Raw genomic sequence first — 16,453 nt, forward strand, 5'->3', positions numbered from 1 at the left:
CACCCCTACCACAAATTCATTCCCACGAGTGATTCCCTCACGATCTCAGTGGTCTATAAAACGTTAAGTACATTTATATATCTCAAGACTGTTCAGCTGTGACCAAACTCTTGTATTCACGCAGTACTTTCGTTCTGCGGCTGGACACACCTCTGAATGGCTGTCATTCGAGAATATAGGCAAGAGACAAGACGAACATGATAAAAAGCAATAGATGGATTTTTTCCTTGACGACGGCAGCCGTGAACGTGACCTGTGTCGATGACGTCTGTCCCAAGATGCTTCACCGTCTTTTGAAGACAGCGGTCTTCTAAATATTCAATTTTATGACGTGCACTGCATGTGGGGAACACCTTTTTTGCTTATTTCTTCTTGAATCGGCGCTTCTGTTGACGGTTTTGAGGTAGTGGTAATTTAATTTGGTGAGGGTTCCACAGGTAATCAGTTATCGTTATTGTTTATCTCGCTGTCCACTGTCCGCTGTTGTAGAAAATATCAAGTTCGGCTTGAAAAGCAGACAAAACTGGAGAAAAATATAGACTGGGATCGTTACAACAAACCATGTTCAGAATCTAAAACTGACAAATCGAGACAACCTGAACATCTTAGTTCGTAGCTTTCTATTACCAGATTTTCAACATTCTGGACGAAACAAATCTCATGAATCCAGAGTCCACCCACAAGGACTCAACGAAAAAAAACGGACACGTCAGGCGACATGCTAGATGGCTGTGCCGGTGACGCTAGTGCACAAACACTGACGTCACTCCATGAATCAGTGGGCTCAGTAATCAGCTTTGGAACAGTATATCACAGTCCTGTATTTCGGCAGTTATCTCGGGAATTCTCGCGTGGATAGGGTGTTACTGTTAATGGAATCTAAACATTTGACACGCCATGCGATGATTTCGGCGACCAAGGTACGGATATTTGATGGTTATGCGTACTTGCACGAAATGCAGATTGTCGGGAGTGGATTGTCGCGATATAATGTGATGGAGCGTATACCGACTCTCAACCTAAAGTCGTACGTGAGTTCAAATCACGGTCTGGTGCTTCGTCCTTCACAGGTTTGGCTCAAGTGGCACCAAGTGGCGATGTATCATCTTGACCCTTAATGCAATGACATTGCTCAGCTTCTAGACAACGCGCGTCAAGATGGGCGGAGGCGACGGAGTAATACCGCTGAAAGTTCAGTAGATGTATGAGCAGTCTCGGTACACCCGAGTGTCTCATTGAGGACATAGTGACCGTTGAAGAAAGGCGCGCCAACCCCGCCCCCTTAAAGGATGGTTTAAGTTTTATAATCAAAGATCGTGTATATATGCATGTATGTGTTGAGATTATTACTAACGTTTCTGGCAAATAGGCGTAGGTGACATTTTTCGTTTTATAGTTTTCCCGCCAATTATAGGTGTCCCTGACAGGTGTTCGCTTGTCGCGAACTCAAAATTTAAAGACACTTCATTAGGCGATATGTTAGAAAACAGATACTTTGGCAGATTGATATTTGTGATGAAGGCTTGAAGACTAACTTACCTGACACGAGAGCTATCAAAAGGATCCACACCACGCGTGAAATCCGCGACATTTCGCCATTGCAGATCATCTTCATCCTGAAAAAGAATAGTTCCTTCGCAAGTTCTAATCCTGTGGGATAAGTATGGAAATATGTATCCTTTGAAAACTTTCTAACAGTCCTGAACACCTTCCATGGATTGCTGTTGACCGCGCCTTGACTCTCGTATCCAAACAGCGCTCTAACGTATCGACCGCTGGCCTGCCGCTTGCCGTGGTGACTGCGCCGACAGAGTCCCTCGCAAAACTTAAGCCATTATCCTCAACAAGAAGCTAATGGTTAGTTGATCAACTCTAACAGCTAGATGGCGTGGAAGATGGATATCACCAGCGCATCTTTTAGCTTGTTTGGTAAACAGAGTAAAAGCATTATATGAGTCTCCAGGGTTTTGCTGCAGCTCTTGCGGGAACTTGGGGAATATGAAAGAGGATACTACTGATAAATGGCACACATCGCTTTAAATTCGATATACATGTAATTTACATCTAATTTCAAGGCCAAGTGCTTTTAATGGCAAATTTGATATTCACATGAACGTACAGTATATAAGAGTCTGTATAACACTGTTTCGTGCCTTCCTCTACCAGCACTCTTGAAAATAAGCGTTATTTTGGCTTTTCAAAAAGCTTCATCGGGTTTTTCAACCAACACAAACGGTCATCTCCAAAGGTTTTTCGGAGAAATTAGAAACCCCTAAAGCTTTTTGAGCTTGTAAAAAATCTCAAATTTTGACTTTTTTAAAGAATGTGGGATTCGATCATGACGAACATGACGTCCTGACCATCGGTCAACTTGGTGTCGCCTACTACCCGCTGTCTAGCCAAATTTAACATTTTGAATGGCATCTAACGACCGTGTGCAAATATCTCTAATTTCTTTAGTTTTCGGAAACTGTCTCCGATGGGTTAAACTAGCAGTACCCCGTGCTGATGGTACTGTATCAGGTTATAGTTGAGCCATAAGGACCATTAGTATCACGCAATCTGCATCTGTTCATTTCTGACAAGGGAATTTTATGTTCCCTGAACAACCATCAGAATCAAGACAGGATTTTAATAAACTACAATGCACAAATTTACAACTCCCTTCACGTACTGAACAGTCGTTAAAAGCACGCTCTTTACCTCTTAATAATTTGCTGAATGTCTATCAATCACTGAATATCTGTGCTAACAATTTCGAAAATTGTTAACATCGATTTTTAATTCTTGTCTTTGGATTAATATCGTATTGGCCACACGTCCGTGGGGTGCTAAGAGAGGCTTATCTGGATGGATGGCCATGCGTGTGATAGCATTGGCTCTCAGGGGAAGGATATGTTGACGTGACATTGGAGTGTCTTGCGAGCTGCTTTGCGATGGCTTTTTGTTATGCAATCATGCCATAGTGATTATCCAATTTTTGTATTTTTTCCACTTTTCCATGGATTGTGTAAAGGATTTCAATATTTTTCATGGAACCATGGATCTCGATCCGTCATAGAACTACTTGCTAGCGAGGTTCATTATCACCGATATTAAAATATTGTTATTCACGATGGAGGAGTCGGAGATGGTTTTCTTATGATATGGCGGATTGGACCGAAGTTTATATTGGTTTTTGATAACAGAGATTGAATGTCAAACGGTCGCATTATAATTCATCAAGGGAAAACCACAATTGATCACCCCACAGCGGCTCCGGCGCGATATTGACCGACTTAGCCCATACATCTTACCAGCGTCTTTTATTGAAAGACTCTGATCACACCAACATCCAAACACGTTTGAGTATAAGACGTCCAAAATCACAGGAATGCAAAAAGGCTTCTTTTGTAAATGTGTTGGTCTCAAGAAATCTATTGGACTAAACTAAAAATAACCATGCGCAAAAAAATGTTCATCATAATCACCGCGTTTCATCACATCGCTGGGACAAGAATAATGCAAAAGCGAGTTATTAGTTTGGTAAACCTTTGCAAGCGGTGACTTTGAGGTGTCGTCATCTGATTAGCGGTACATGAATATTCACTTTCGTTAGAGCTTTGACTGCTAATCAGATTTTGCGGCTCATCAATTCATCTCGCTATCGCTAAACCGGGAAAGACATCGGGTAACTAGAGCCTTGGTAAAAAATATAATATTTTTTCCTTAGATCAAGCTGTATCGATTATCACTAGCGATATTTGAGTATAAGCTAAAGAGCGCCGGGACTTTAAGAAGGCACCAAGTGCACTTTTTTGCTAAAAAAAGGGGCATGCCATCGTTCATAAAACAGGACTACATTCCGGACGAAGTGGACCGGCCTCGTCCTGTCGCCCGGTATTCATAAAACCGGGAAGGACGATCAGGATGACGAAGGGCTGTCCTTAATAGAAAGGTGTCTTGATTAGAGAGGTCAAATTGAATTAGTGTCCTCAGTAGAGAGGCCGTACTTAATAGACATATGTCCGCCAAGGGAGGTTCCACTGTATAATGCGGAGGACATTGCCACATTTGGTCTACATGGCCTCTGAACAATATCTTGCCAGATTTATGGTGCTTGAACGAATTCTGGTGTTCCTTGAGTAAATAAAGTAAGTCCCTTAGAATAACGTAAAAGCGACTTTTTTGAAAAATATAATGAGGGTTAACTTTATTATTCTTTTTTAAATGATAATGCGACAGAATTCAAGAACAAAATTCTAAACAGGAGCATAGTGTAGGCGACCCAAAAGTAATTTCAAAATTGATGGTACTTTGAAATTTCTTCAAATTTAAAACTAAGAAATTCGAAAGTTCTTATAACTTTTCGACAAGAGCACCTTGTACGAGAATTTACTTCAGAGTTCGGCCGTTCCAAGGCCAATCAGAATGTGTTTGTACATTTATAAAGGGTCAACATACCGTATTGATTTCTCCCAACTTTGATGATCACCTGGCTATGCTCCTTAACAATATTCAACAAAACAGCAGTTGTAATGATTATTTTTATAAAAATGGCAATGTCTCATACTCAATTCTTTTAGCTACTGCAAAAATACAATCCCAGGTTTGAACAAACATTGTGTCAAATTCTCACCCTCTCACCCTAAAATCAAAGGCTTCAACTTCTGTATACATCCTGTTTTCTTGAAATTACGCTGAGATTGATCAAAATATGCACCTTGTGAAAATACTACAAGAATCACTTTCTGAGTAAAGATTCAGAACCTACTTATTTAACCACAGAGGCAGCTCATGGCAAATCCTCTTAAAAAGCTCTATAAAAATACAATTTCATAAAAAATAAACAAATATTATACTTACTATCAAAGGAAACATTTACATGTAGTTTTGATTCTTGAATGGTTTTGGCAGTGATGTTAATAACTACAAATTGTTCATCCCAAACAGAACAGTATACTGCAGGCGTAGGAAAATATAACCTCTAAACATGAATTAAACTTCTAAGAACAAATCCCTGAAACGTGTCATCAAAATGCAAAGGACTAGCACCCTGGACAAACAGGCCAGAATTATAAATGCTTAAGCAGGGACTGTGCTTATTTTGGCATGAAATATGTAACGTGGTATAAAAATACAACACTAAAGGTCTTCGAATCTACACACAGTATTTCAGGAATTAACCATCCAATCAAGCAGCAGAAACCTTCAACAAATCAAGTCCGGAAACTTTCCAAATTTACATTACACAGCAGACTTCATCTTCAAGATTCCTGGGACGTTGTTGCTTTTTGGTGAAAGGATTCTGCCAAGTGTTAGGTTCTGGTCTTTTCCAGGCTTTGTGTTCCTCATAAGGGTCCTCACTTGCATACATCAGGTACGACAGCTCATATTTGCCGGAGAAGCTCAGGTACTCAATGATGGGTTTGGGCAGGGGGAGTTTCTTGATGGTGTTGTTGATGTAGCTGTAGTCCCTTATCCTTCTGAACAACACGCTTCTGATAGAGGTACGACAAAGGCTTTGCAAACCAAGTGGCTGACATTGCATCTCTTCTACTTTGCCAGTGAATCCCTGGTAATCATGCTTCGTCATGGAAATCTGCTCAACAAGTTCCGCAAAGCTTTCCTCGTAAATCTTATGCCCACAGTTGAGGAGGAGTTGGACCATGTCATAGTCACGATCAACCAGCATGGAACACAACAACGATCCACAGTCAATGCGGAGACATCGACCACACATTTCCTGCAACAGCTTGGCAAACACAAAGCGCTGGCTATCATAACTGTAATTCAAGATGCAAGCAGCACAGGACCTACTATTGTCATCAATTTCTTGCGGTGTTGATGGATGTTTGCGCACCTTTTCTTCTTCATCTTCACTATCATCGGACCATTCATCCTCATCCTCATCCTCACAATCAGACAACTCGACTTCTTCAACCTTGTCACAGCCATTCTGTTCCTCATCCTCACAATTTGACAACTCACTGTCTTGCTCCTCTTCATGATGTTCTTCATTCTTGTCCTCACAAGAGGACAAATTATTGTTGATTTCTCCCACACAATTTGACAACTCGCCTTCCCTGTCCCCTTCGTGGTGTTCTTCTTTCTTGTCCTCACAATGCGACAAATCATAATTGTTGACATCTCCTTCAAAATTTGGCAAATTGTCTTCTTCGACATCAATATTTTCTTCATCCCAGAATCTGAAGTCAAAGGTGCAGCCCAGGTCAAGCAGCATTCCCACCATCTTGATGTAGCAAATTGGGTCTTCCTTGGCTCTGCCTTCTTTTATCCAATCGCACTGTTCGTTCAACAGTATCGATTGAAAGTGCGATTCAAATGACGGTTTTGTAAACATCAGATGAAGGGTATGGAGCATGCGCAGCCAGGATGGAGTCTGAGAGATGAGGTAGCGAACATGTTCATATTTGCCAGCACGACAAGCTGTCTCGAACATCAATGGAGTTTGGCATAGCTTTTCACGCTGAGAACTGAAATAGGCCTTCATGGCTGCCAGACTCCCAGTTTCTATGATTTTGACATATGGGGGACAAGGTTCCACAGTTTTTATTCCGTCGGTTCCTGGCCCAATTTTGTCTCAGTACGTAGTTAGTATCCTTGCACGATGACGTGGTGTCAATTCGTCAAGAAATTTTCCATCCTCTGCCAAGACATCACGAAGATAACCCTCACAACCGACACTGTGGATATCAGCACCCTTTTCCAACAGGAAGCGTATGCATTCAGCGCTTTTGGTGAGAAACAGAGGTCTGTGGTCTACCTCCTCAAAATCGATACAGCAATACTTCTCTTTCTTTTCACACCTTTCATCACGAACATGGACATGCTTCTTGGTAGCAGCATTATCATTGACGCAGACACCTCTCTCCACCAACGCCTTCAACATCGACACGTCCCCCTCATGTGCGGCAATATGAATCGGTGCGAAGCCATCATAAACTCTCGATACGCAGTCAGCTCCACGTTTCATCAAAACATCAAAGGTTTTGTAGTCTCCTGATGTTATGGCATTGACCAGAAGACGACTAGAATCCGAGAAGCGCTTTGTCAGCGGTATGTCCTCACACAAGATGTCCAGCAGGCAGTCCAGGGCCTCTGCATTCTTGTACTCAACTGCACGGCGAACTGAATTTGCTGGACAGTGCAGACCGGTGCATGGATTAGGCTTGTGAAAACATGGCATGTATGGCAAAGCACCAGCCTTCAAAAGCAACTTGAATAACGCCATGTTCTTGACATAGATTGCCATGATAAGGGGCATCCTTCCTTTGTGATCAAACTTGTTGACATCAGCGCCATCATCAATCAACTCCCTGACTAGATCAACTTCCTGGAGTAGACAAGCTACATTCAGTTTATAACTCTTGATGCTTTCTGATGTATACCCATTTGCTACAAACAGCCACATAATTTCAACAGAAAGCTCATTGTAGGCAACATCCAGTGGAGTCAATGCCTCCTCACAACACACAAATTTTGCTCCATTTTTCAAGAGCACTTTGACTATCTCAATGCTGTCATAACGACATGCACGATGCAATGGTGTTTCGTCATACAGGCAACCATTTTTCATATCAGGACCAAGGATATTTACAGGGACTCCATGCTGGAGCAACAAATTCACACATGACACAGATTTGCTTTCTATTGCATTAAACAGCAGCACCAGACGCAAGTCCAAGTGAGTACACTTAACAAACTGATGGCCCTGTAACTCAACTGATTTCTCATTTTGACTTGGACACACCATCACACAACTTAAAAGCACTTTGTAAAGTTTTTCAAGGTCGACTGTAGAATTGGAGCTCAAGTGTGTCAGTACGTCCACAAAAGCAGCCCATTCTTGCCAGTAGGCATTTGTTCCAGGTAAAACATCATGTTCGAAAAGATATGTCAGAATTTCAGGGTGGTTCTGAACAACTTTCAAAATAGCGATATCTTTGGCGTCCAAGTCGACCATCCAGAAGAAGAACTCAACTGCATTGGCTCCATGATCGAGTAAAAGTTTGAAGATCTTTATATGTTCCAGCTTCAAAGCACTCTGCAGAGGAGACAGTTCAGACACTTGACATTTCCAAGTGATGTCCACACCTTGGTTGAGCAGCATTTCCACCCTCTCAATGTTATTAGTTTGTACAGCATACTGCAAAGCGTCGTTCATGAACCGTTCTTTTGGAGGCAGCTCCATGCTAAGGTCAACCTGGCATGACATGACGTTCAATTCGTACAATCCTGCCCGAAGCATTTTACCTGGAATTAGAAGGCAATATGTCATATCAATTCACGATTAATACTTAGCACAAACTCAATACACAACAAGGGCCAGGTGTATGCTCCCATGCCTTACTGTAGTGCAGTTGTGTACATCATGCATTGCATGACATGCAAGCACGTGCAACAACAGAACGTCAATGCATTGAACATCGTAACTGACATGACGGATGACAGTTCATTTTTAAATCATCAAAAACACGAAAAACTTACTCAGAATTCTTATCAAAATGTGTTTAAAGTCTTCTCTGTTATTAATTTTATATATTTCTTTGAAGAAAAAGCAATTTCAAGGCCAAGATAGAAGGAAATAAATGATTTTGGAGGTGTGCTTTTTCAACCGCATGGATTTTTTTTTTTTGCGTCGGTAGCAAACAAATATAAAAAAATTTCCATCAGTTCCGGGAAGACGTCGTCTTCGGCCGAGGTGTGTCTTCATAGAGCACAGGTACCCGTCTTTTAACGTCTTGTCTAGATTTATAAACGAGAAACTCCACTCTACCATATTTTGGCCAAAGCATCCCTAAACTTTCTACTGACAAAATTCAATCTAAGCACATTTCAGCTAATCACAACAATGGAACTATGGATTGGATGCAGAATATCTGCATCTATCTATGGATGGGATGCAGAATATTAGCTGAGGGGATGACTGCAAAATTGGCATGGAAGAGTGTCCAGATATTCCAAGTCTGACCAACTGGGAGGGGGGGGGATTCCAGCTGGCCACTCTAAAGAAACTCATGGGCGAGATAGTGCTCCATTAATACCTCTGACGAAATTTCTACAGTACGGATACATTTAAACATGTGGGCTTGTACACTCTACACGGTTGATTATCATAAGTCCAAGAACCATCTACAGGAACTTTTTGACAATACATCCAGGCCAGGCTGCAACAACTCCCACACTTCTCCCATTGGCTAATTAAATCTCCTGCGTCTCCTTGAAATAACAGACATAATTCTCATATGGAAACATTCAGACATTTATCTTTTATTGACCAATTCAAATAAAAAGATCAAATGCTACAAATACTATGAACAAAAATATTTCAATATGTCTCGTAACAGATTGGTGACAGATTTATACACTTCACTAACATCCTCTACAGACTTGTGAAAATGATTTTGGCATATCAGTTAGAAGCTTGTTATTCCCGTAGAGACCTTGGTACACTGTCCCAGATCCATCAGAAGAGCACCAAAACATTTACATTAACTCCAGGAATTCGTGTGTTCATATTCCTCATCTTTTACATTAACTCCAGGAATTCGTGTGTTCATATTCCTCATCTTTTACATTAACTCCAGGAATTCGTGTGTTCATATTCCTCATCTTTTGCTCAGAGTACACGAAGTTTGGTGAGCCTTGGATGTGTCCAACTTGAGCACTTCTCGTAAGGCCATGGTGGCATAAGTAGACGACGGAAGAGAGAATTCTAACTTGAGAGCATTCAGTTTTCCACCTGGAAAAATTGGTTTATATCAGAATTGAATGCCCAACACGGACACATCAATGTACCATAACCTGGTAACCCAATTTTAAAGCCTTTGAACAATTTAAGCAGACAATAGCACAGGTATATTTGGTGTGCAAAGAAAATCATCTATTGCCTCTACAATTGTTATGTGATATTTGGTTTCAGAGATGCCATTTAGCCACGGCATTATCTTGAGAAATAAAGAGGATATCAATAACCCATCAGTTGTTGAACTGGGGTAGTGTCACTCAACAAATGTGTTCAATATCAAGCAAAGAAGATTCAAGAAGAAGTCACCACTCACCTTCGACAGACTTTGGTTCTGGCAACATCTGCAGATTGTCTAGATCACTCAGGATTAGAGGTATGTGAGGATCCTCATATTGGAATGACGTCCATGATACATCGGACGGCCTTACTAAAATTCTACGATAGGTTCCAGGTAGTGAATAATCTCTGGAATGAAAAGATAGTTTGTTGAATTCTAACGTGCCCAAAGCCAGTCTTTCACTTGACCCACAATGACTTTGACAACTCTATGCACAATTTACACTTTTTCATCATGGGCTCATTCGTCCAAAAGGTGTGTGGATGTACAAAAACTTGGGTATCTATTGCAAACTTAGAGAAATTTACCTGATTTTGTGCTTGAGATTATCAATATTCAGGTTGTCTTCTGCTAGTATTTCCTTGTACCAATCACGGATTGAGTTGTCTGGGTAGATGACACTAAACCCAGGAAGTGGAAGAACTATATCATGAATTGTGTACTCAGACAAGGTGTCCTCGGTTATAAGGACAGGCTTCAATTCATCTTTATTTTGGTCAACTGAAAAGATTAAGATGGCAAATGGTATGATGAAGACCAACACATTCAATTTTGTGACGGGCTAGCGGGAGCCATGTGGCAAATTAACATTACATAGACATTGTCGTTGATCACAGGTGTTTAGACCGAAAGCAAATCATTAGCGCTCACCCTCTACGTTTTTGAAGCCAGGAATTACAAGGTCACCAACGACAGGCTTTATACCAAATTCTCGGATTCTGCGACTGACGACACAGTTCCACGCATAACTCTGGTAACTGTGGACATACATTAGTCTAGTGTTCCTTGGTATCTGGAAAATAAGATTTTTGTGAGAATGGAGCTAACAGCATTGAAATGAATTGGACCATTGGATATTTCCATGGCAGAATGAAATTGACTTAATTTGATATGCGATTGGAAACCGAGGATGTCACATGAAAGAAAGTTGCATCTATACTGGGCAATTGTGCTATGGATCTGTTAATTTGAAGGTCAAATCTGAAGTTCAAAGACAGAAAAAATGCAGGCATTTCAAACTAACAACAAATCCCACTAGACCAGTCTTCAATTTTATCATTCAAATCATGTTTGGACTTGTAGAAGGACTCCTTTCAAAGAAATCTCCGAATTCCATGCCAAGGTCTCTGTGAGTTATTCATGGGCATCTACCTCCAACATACATAGACACTGGAAGCAGAATCATATCAAATACCACATTTACTGACTACGTCTTACCATTTGCAGAGCAGTCACAAGGTCAGTCTGACCAAATCGTCTCAAGCCCTGCAGCAGATGCATCTCTACACAGCCATTCTTCCTCAACTTTGCAATAGCCTTCTCTGGATCCTTTGTTTTATTCCAGACTTCGAGACATTCAGCAACATCAGGGTCTGAATAGAAAATAATCCAGAAATGACAAAAAAGGACTCCCCACTTGAGCTACATATGGTCATTGCAAGCCCCAGTCCTGCATTCATCTCCTTCTGAAAGAGGCAGTTCATGTGTGTTCATCCCATCAGGGCTCTGATTTTATACTTTATCAACTCTCAATATTCTCAGTAATTAAGCTTGTTACCTTTGGTCCTTGCCTTCAGAATAAGTTCTACTGCCTCTGACCATTTGCTGTGAAGGAGGCACCTGGAAAAATCAAAATCAAATACACAGCACCTTATGAAGGATGGTTCTAAAATTGGTCTTCTTATAAATTTCCTCTATACCAATGAGCAGCTGTATGAGCTGGTAGAATCGTACTCTTAAAGCAGGGAACCAATATTGTCAGAATTCTTTTGACAGAGGAGCCACCGTCAAAGAATAAGCTCCTGTTGTGATCTCAGCACACAGCTGCACGTTGCCAATGTCTAGACCTCCGCCCATGCATGTGGATGACACCACTGTTTTGCAAAATTGATGTATGCATGTATGTCATTGTGACAGCGGGCGTGTTAGAACAGACATACATATATTATGGTGAAGCTACTATACAATAAAAAAGGCCGTACCTGCCAACATGATGCGTTGGAATGCTCGATGTGCCAAATCTCTGCATCCCAAAGTAATTGATGAAGCCAACATCCTTCAAGGATGTCATGGCTGTCTGAAACTGCTCATCAGACCCAGACACCGACCTAAACACAATTTAGCAGATTATCTGTTAAGGAATAGGTATCACTGCGTATTTGCATAAAAATTCATACTGTAATGCAATACGGTAACAATCAATTTTGGCAAATGCCACATCTAGTCTATTAGCAATTGAAATGCCCAAATTTGTCAACTTGAAACATCGTAACAAAAATTTCATGGTTTACAGCATTAGCATATATATCAACTGAATCAAGAATGTGGAGTCTCACCTTAGAATGATTGAGAAGTGATTTCCTGACAAGTCACCAAGTTTGATTGACTGCTTGCTGAACCTGAAGAATTGGAGAAGAAACTTGGGATGAAGTGATGGTGTGAAATGGTCATATCGTCAATGGTATGCTTAATTGATCATGAATGCTGATACTGATTGTGCACTAAACTAAATGTAAATGACCGAATGACCTTGAGAAGCTCTTCCTCGGACTGTTAATTGTTTTTGTGCAGTGACAACAGAATGTTTAATTCAATCAAGAACGAGTATGTACATACTTGAAATTTCCCAATTTGATGCCATGTAGAGTGTTGTTGAGTTTGTGAAGTCGATCGGCTTCGACCCTGAAAAAAACAGAGAGAAACAGTACCAGGTAAGTGCAAAGTCTTCAATGGTTGATTCAGATTTTTCGCTTTTCAAACATTTCACAGTTTACAGTTTTGCAGGTGGAAATTATACCAGGACACTAACCTGTAGACTGAGATCCTTTGTGTAGTCTTAGCTCTTTTATCCTTGGTACCAGCAAACGTAAAATGATTCGCTCTCATATGCATGAACTTGGCCAGTGTATTGACTGCCTGCATCGAATCACGATTCTCTTTGTACATCACGAAGTGGCAGTAATCTGGTCGATGAGGAGGCCACCTGTCTCCTCGTCGGTTCCCTGGAATTTATAAAGGCACTATCACCTTAGGAGTTATTCATATCTATCAACGTTAGCAAAAAAGTTGAAAAAAACTCTAGGGAGAGGGGGTCGGCTTTTAAACTTTTGATTAAATGTTTGTCAATATTCATGGGTTTACAGTATAGGATTAAGGCATTTTACCTTTTTGCTTCATGCGTGTCACCGCAATAACTTTTTTGTTGTCGACTTCATCAGTTTTGCTTTCCAACCCCATTGCCATCTGTCGTATTGCACGGTGTATCGAAGTCCTCTTCTCTTTATCATCTCCGACCTAAAACACATCAACAGTGGACAATACAGTGAAACCTCATGCAGGGGACACCTCTCCATTAAACACACCCTCTCTATTAAGGATGCTGAAGTTGAAATCAATGGTCACTGGACATTACGGGTGTACAGTAGAACCGACTGCAGTGATATGAATTTTTACCAACGACCAACACAGGACAAGAATTTCTTTACCTTCTCTGCCACAGCTACAAATTACACCATGCTCACCTCAATAACAACTGAAGCCTTTTTGTCAGTAGATTGAGCCAAATCCTGAAGCTGTTTCTGTACTTCTTCAGAGATCACACCAGCCAAAGAATGGTCCTGTTTATGAAAAACGACTTAGTCATGTTACAATGTTGGAAAGTTTGGACTTACTGACTTGTCAGTGTTGCTAGTCAACACTACAGGTCCGTAGCAAGAGGGGTTGCATCCACCAGAGGAAAACCTTTTTTCATGCAGATTCGTTATTCATGTTGCCAACTAGAGCATCATCAAACCTAGAAGTTCCCTTTGGGCATCACAACATTATCAAGCAACCCCAACCGGCTGTTCTTATGCCACCATAAACAAAAAGTTTAAATAACAACCGTTTAATTCTCCCCTTTAAAGCACTGAGGGAAAACATTTACCCACCTGAGGTGGTAATGATTGGTCCACGGGTTCAGACAAATCTGTAAGCCTCACAATCACACCAGCTGGATCAATCTCATTCACCAAGAAATCTGAATACCTATTTGAGAAGAGATTGGACGCAGGAAGGAGATAATAAATGGTGGGGCAGGAAAGGCAACTTTTAGACTCCCTAACCTCAAGGATCCTTGGGACCAAGCTGCCAAATATCGGATCAATATGTCATCGGGACGTAATTTGCTGGCTCCGTCAACTTGTTGCACATAATGACATGTGAGACGTCATCAGAAGTTGGAGCTGCTGTTATAATGTTGGCACAACCTTGAAAAGGTACACGCCTTGCTATACCATCTACACGGATTGATCAAAAGTTAACACATTGTTCAACTCCCATGAACTACCTGCCAAATCTACTGAACTCCTCTGCTACTGACATGACCACAAAGTCATAGTTTCACCAGGCATGTTTCATGAAATCAACCTTTAATCATAAAGAGATTTTTGTACCTTTCTTTCAGAATACCATAGAATCCTTCATGCTGACTGATGTACTCTGTTATGCCAACATCCTTTTCCAACTGATATGTAGACAGCATGTCATCCTCCTCAACCATTTCACTGGCCCCACCTGTAACCGCTTGAGGAGAGTCAACAGCCCGCTTAACCTCTGAACTTGATTCAACACATTTTTCCGGTTCCTTGGCCTCAATCACTGGCACATTGGATGTGGAGATATAACTGGTCTCGTCCTCTGTGCCTTCTGAAGCTATAGAGATAAAGGATATACTCTGTCAATGCTATTATGCATGTAAAATGGGCCTTTTAGACAGGTGCCTCTCAAATGGCTTAACTGTGTCCGCACACACATGGATCAATCTGATTCCGAGCGAGGCACATGAAGCCCGGCTTTTACTCTTTGGCCTTGCATTGCACATTCTACTTTTGCGAGGAGACTTATTTAGACTGCTGGATTGAAGCAATTTCTCATGAACTAACAAATTCAGGGGTGAATAGAATTCTGAGAGAAGTTCAGATCAAATACTCGAAGTTTTTTTTTCTTCTTCAATATTGAGAAGATTCCCTTGAAAACATGCTTTCAGGGAGGTCAAGAGCTTTGATTTAAGCAATGGGTTTCCCTCAGTTAGTTAACTTATGTAGGGGCTCTTTCACAAATTACGAACAAGAAGTGAAGCAGGGGCCAGGGATTTCAGGTTACTACCATTGTCACTACACAAATACACATTAGATGAAGTACATTTCTCCAACAGAAATGCAAGTGAATATGAAAAATGAAAGTGATTTTTTTACATCTTTACCATCATCAGTTTTGCAATCATCACCAGATAGTTTCCTGCGTTTGGTAGGGATGTCGACTTCCTCCATGTTGGTAATACTGGTAAGTAAATTTTCCTCTTAGTCTTATTATGAAATGATCACATCTGGAACAAATAAAAGCATTCTATAATTAGAGTTACCAGTATTGACAGTAATGACAGAGTGAGGCTGGATTGGATCACATAATTGATACTGTGCCAGCTAACCCTAAACTTAGTATACTATCACAGATGCTACGAACAAGGTTGACTTTACTTTCTTCACTGAATGGACCTTTTTGTAAAAGTTTGTTTGGTGCTGACCAGTCATGTGTTCCACCTCAAACAGCGGCCAGGCCGAGTGGCTTGCCTTACATGCCCTATGGGCGGCTATGACATTTATTGTCCGAGTCGAAGTTTGGGTGTTACTGTAAGGCTTTCTGACAGGTTCCTGGTGTGCGCATTTGTTTTGTTTGGGCCCTGGATCGTCTTTGCCGAAAAGATCAATCCAACTGAAGCATGACAGGGAACGAACGAAATTATGAAGAGAAGCCAGTTAGGGACCTGTCGAAATTCAGGTACTGCATTTAATTTCTTTCCCAATTGTTTGTAGCGTCGATTATGGATCTCAATATATGCTTATGCAGAATGAGAACATAATATGCATCGTTGAATCACAAAATGTTTACATGAACCGTACAAAAGGTTTAGATTCCGATGAAAATAAAAAGCACATATAAATTTTATGTGTTCATGGGCAGCGCCATTTTATTTATTTATCACATGACGTGTGACGTCAAACCATAAAATATTTCATGTACTTCTGGCGATTTGGTGAAATCCGAAAAAAACTAAATGAGGGAGGTTTACTCAACTTCGGAACCTAGGAGCGCCACTGTCGGTGCTGAGACAAACCAGGCTGCTGACTGAAGTACAACTTTAATTAATATATATATCAGAACTGTTTCCAGCAACATGCCGGTAAAACATACCGGTTTTTTTAGCAATCAACTTTTGCAAAAAGGGAACAATACGTGGAAAGGGGGGTACGCACGCACCCCCTGCATTCTCCCCACCATCCTGGTTTGTCTCAGCACCGACAGTGGCGCTCCTCGGTTCCGAAGTT

General features: G+C 41.0%; 3 protein-coding genes across 3 annotated transcripts in view; all 3 read right to left on the reverse strand.

Annotated features, from left to right (window-relative positions):
• The window catches only part of LOC135490995 (uncharacterized), a 35,188-nt gene extending 33,347 nt beyond the window's left edge, over positions 1-1,841 (reverse strand). The window contains exon 1 of the mRNA XM_064776609.1: positions 1,540-1,841. Coding sequence (XP_064632679.1) covers positions 1,540-1,615 — 76 coding nt within the window. The 5' untranslated portion in view covers positions 1,616-1,841. The remainder of the gene's footprint in view (positions 1-1,539) is intronic.
• Positions 1,842-5,955: 4,114 nt separating this feature from the next.
• On the reverse strand, positions 5,956-8,594 carry LOC135491199 (ankyrin-2-like). Its single transcript, XM_064776916.1, has 2 exons — positions 8,491-8,594; positions 5,956-8,256 (listed from the first exon to the last, which is right to left on the reverse strand). The coding sequence occupies exon 2, from the start codon at positions 8,249-8,251 to the stop codon at positions 6,584-6,586; it is 1,668 nt and encodes a 555-aa protein (XP_064632986.1). The 5' UTR covers positions 8,252-8,256; positions 8,491-8,594; the 3' UTR covers positions 5,956-6,583.
• A 655-nt stretch (positions 8,595-9,249) lies between these two features.
• On the reverse strand, positions 9,250-16,096 carry LOC135490859 (pseudouridylate synthase 7 homolog). Its single transcript, XM_064776418.1, has 16 exons — positions 16,028-16,096; positions 15,331-15,453; positions 14,522-14,780; positions 14,018-14,114; positions 13,610-13,705; positions 13,253-13,382; positions 12,898-13,090; positions 12,705-12,770; positions 12,425-12,487; positions 12,071-12,196; positions 11,647-11,708; positions 11,307-11,461; positions 10,740-10,881; positions 10,397-10,589; positions 10,065-10,216; positions 9,250-9,745 (listed from the first exon to the last, which is right to left on the reverse strand). Exons 2-16 carry the CDS (start codon positions 15,395-15,397, stop codon positions 9,612-9,614), a joined length of 1,935 nt encoding a protein of 644 aa, XP_064632488.1. The 5' UTR covers positions 15,398-15,453; positions 16,028-16,096; the 3' UTR covers positions 9,250-9,611.
• Between the last annotated feature and the right edge of the window lie 357 nt (positions 16,097-16,453).

The sequence above is a fragment of the Lineus longissimus genome, chromosome 7, assembly GCF_910592395.1.
Source record: "Lineus longissimus chromosome 7, tnLinLong1.2, whole genome shotgun sequence".
In the NCBI taxonomy this organism is placed as follows: Eukaryota; Metazoa; Nemertea; class Pilidiophora; order Heteronemertea; family Lineidae; genus Lineus; species Lineus longissimus.